This window comes from Propithecus coquereli, unplaced genomic scaffold (genome assembly GCF_000956105.1).
Source record: "Propithecus coquereli isolate 6110/MARCELLA unplaced genomic scaffold, Pcoq_1.0 Scaffold76, whole genome shotgun sequence".
NCBI classification, from domain to species: Eukaryota; Metazoa; Chordata; class Mammalia; order Primates; family Indriidae; genus Propithecus; species Propithecus coquereli.
Window position 1 is genome coordinate 2,005,434 of NW_012153729.1, and position 2,380 is coordinate 2,007,813.

The 2,380-nt window shown below is 33.8% G+C and overlaps 1 protein-coding gene across 1 annotated transcript in view; it reads right to left on the reverse strand.

Moving 5' to 3' along the window:
* ABCA5 (ATP-binding cassette, sub-family A (ABC1), member 5) overlaps nucleotides 1–2,380 on the reverse strand; it is a 126,609-nt gene that overhangs the window by 42,207 nt on the left and 82,022 nt on the right. The window contains exon 13 of the mRNA XM_012662226.1: nucleotides 910–1,023. Coding sequence (XP_012517680.1) covers nucleotides 910–1,023 — 114 coding nt within the window. The remainder of the gene's footprint in view (nucleotides 1–909; nucleotides 1,024–2,380) is intronic.

Here is a 2,380-nt window from a genome sequence, read left to right on the forward strand (position 1 = left end):
TTTCTCTGAGTTCTGTGAGCCATTCTAGCAAATTAAACCCAAGGAGCCAGTCATGGGGACTCCTGATTTACCTTTTATACTAAACAAATTTATTTACAGTAAAATTTTTGTTAAGATTAGAATTTATTTTTATTAAAATTTATTAAATATAATGAAGCTCTTTAGTAAGCACACTTGGTAAACTAATTTAGACAAATTTATTTCCACTGAATTAAGATCATCCATGGAGAGGATAAGAATTTTGATTAGAGGAGTAAGATATAATCTCAACAGAGTGGAAAAGTAGAAGGCTTTGAACAGCCAAAAGACTGTACAAGATCACTATGGGCCTGTAAGACAATAAAAAGACAGGTTCAGAAAAGACAGTGAAAGAATACCAAAGAACCTCTGTATATTAATACTTAGCAATTTTTCCAAGGCCCTACTGATAACAATCATTTTTCACCTATATTTCTTTTTCAGCTACCAATGGTGTCTTTACCATTCAATACACTCTATTAAAGGTTAAATAGGAGAGGCAGATTAGTGTGCCAGTTAAGAATATATTAATAAAGATTAGTCAGTTCTCAGATCCACCATTTAAACAAGATGAGTCAACCTGGGCAAGTTGTATGAACACGGGAACACTTCCATATTCAGTTTCCTGATCAATAAAGTGGGTAATACAAAACTTACCTCAAAATGCTATAAGGATTAGACGATTTATTTTTAAAGCGTGTACCAAGTCTCAAGAAATAAATACTAGTTATCACTATTATTATAATACATAATAATAAATGTATTTATACTCCATTTACTTATTCCTAAAATAATTTTATTAAGACTTGCAATCATGCAAATAGGTTATTTTCTGTATGACATTTATTATTAGCAAACCATACCTGTAATTTTTTTTAACTGACTCATTACCTTATGATTTTCTGCATTTTCCATGGCAAAGTAAGGTGGCATTGCAGTAACAATGACTCCAAGCAAAGCTGTTTGAAAATATAGCTCAATTTTAAAAACTATGTCAGTAATTTCCTGAAAAACAACCACAGAATAAAAAATGGAACTGAGAATCATTTTATATCATCTTAGTACATCCTAAAAGAATACCAAAATCTCAGAAAGAACACATTATAATATCTATCCTAGGCACAGTTTATGAAAGAATGGGAGGAAAAATAATAGATTATAGTAGATTACATTACCAACTCTGCCACTTGTTAAACAGTTATTTGATTCTGAGCAAATCATTGTACTTCCACGATTATTCACAGAATAATCTGGCATATAAATTAAGCTATTCAATTTAATAAAAAATAACAATGTATCTGAAAAGCAATTAGCATGTCTACTAATGAGCCTATGCAATGACAATATCTGAGAATGATCTTTGTTGCTCTTCCTTGGTTACATGGACTATAGGCCAGCTGGAATCATGGGGCCCTCCTTGTCTCCATTGTGAATAGTTGGGGATCCAGGAATGTCTACCAAACAGTGAAGACTTTAACTCCCACAGGTCCCATTGTCCCCAGCTCCCCCCAGTATCCAGGTACAGCTAGCTAACTTTCCCAGACAACCAGTAAACAGCTGGCACCCCAAATGCAGATTACCCAGGACCAAGGGTACTGTATTATCCTCCACCCTCAACAAAGCCATTTTCCTGCCCTTATTCGGTTAGAAGATATACCCATGGGGCAGGGAAGGTACTCTGTATTAGAATAGAATCCATACTGTGCCTAGAGACATCCTGGTCCTGGCACACACCTCCATGGGATGATAAGGAAACGGAGTGCATCACTGTCCTGTTGATCTTAGCATTCTGAGTTTTCCTATTTAGCAATAAGGTCAATTCCTTAATTTGTGCCATATGACATTGTAGAATTTGTCCCAAACATTAGATTATGACAGGGGAAGGCCCAGAGAGAACCCACAAATATGTAAACTAAATAGTACAAGAAGTAGACTACAGTTGGATCCAATAACACAGAATCTGATGAAAGAAGAAAAGAATGTGGAACATAAATATGACTATCTATGAATAGTTAGCTTTAAAAAGTTCCATTTCTTTCCTCCAGTTTCAAAAAATAGTGTGTTTATATGTCAGTGTTTGATGGAAAATGTAAGTTGCAAAATCTTCTGTAGTAGTTATAGATACATACATATGTAGTAACATCATAAAAAATATGTATAGGAATTATACATTTTGAATTGTGCTTACTTCCATGGAGGAGAGAAGGAAACACGATTGGGGAGGGGTAACATGAGATTTCAACAGTACCTTCAAAAGTTTTATTAAAGAAAAGCAAGTATTATGAGATATTAACATTTGAAACATTTGGATAATAGACACATGGCTGTTAATTTTCTATAGGTTTGAATATTTCACAATTTT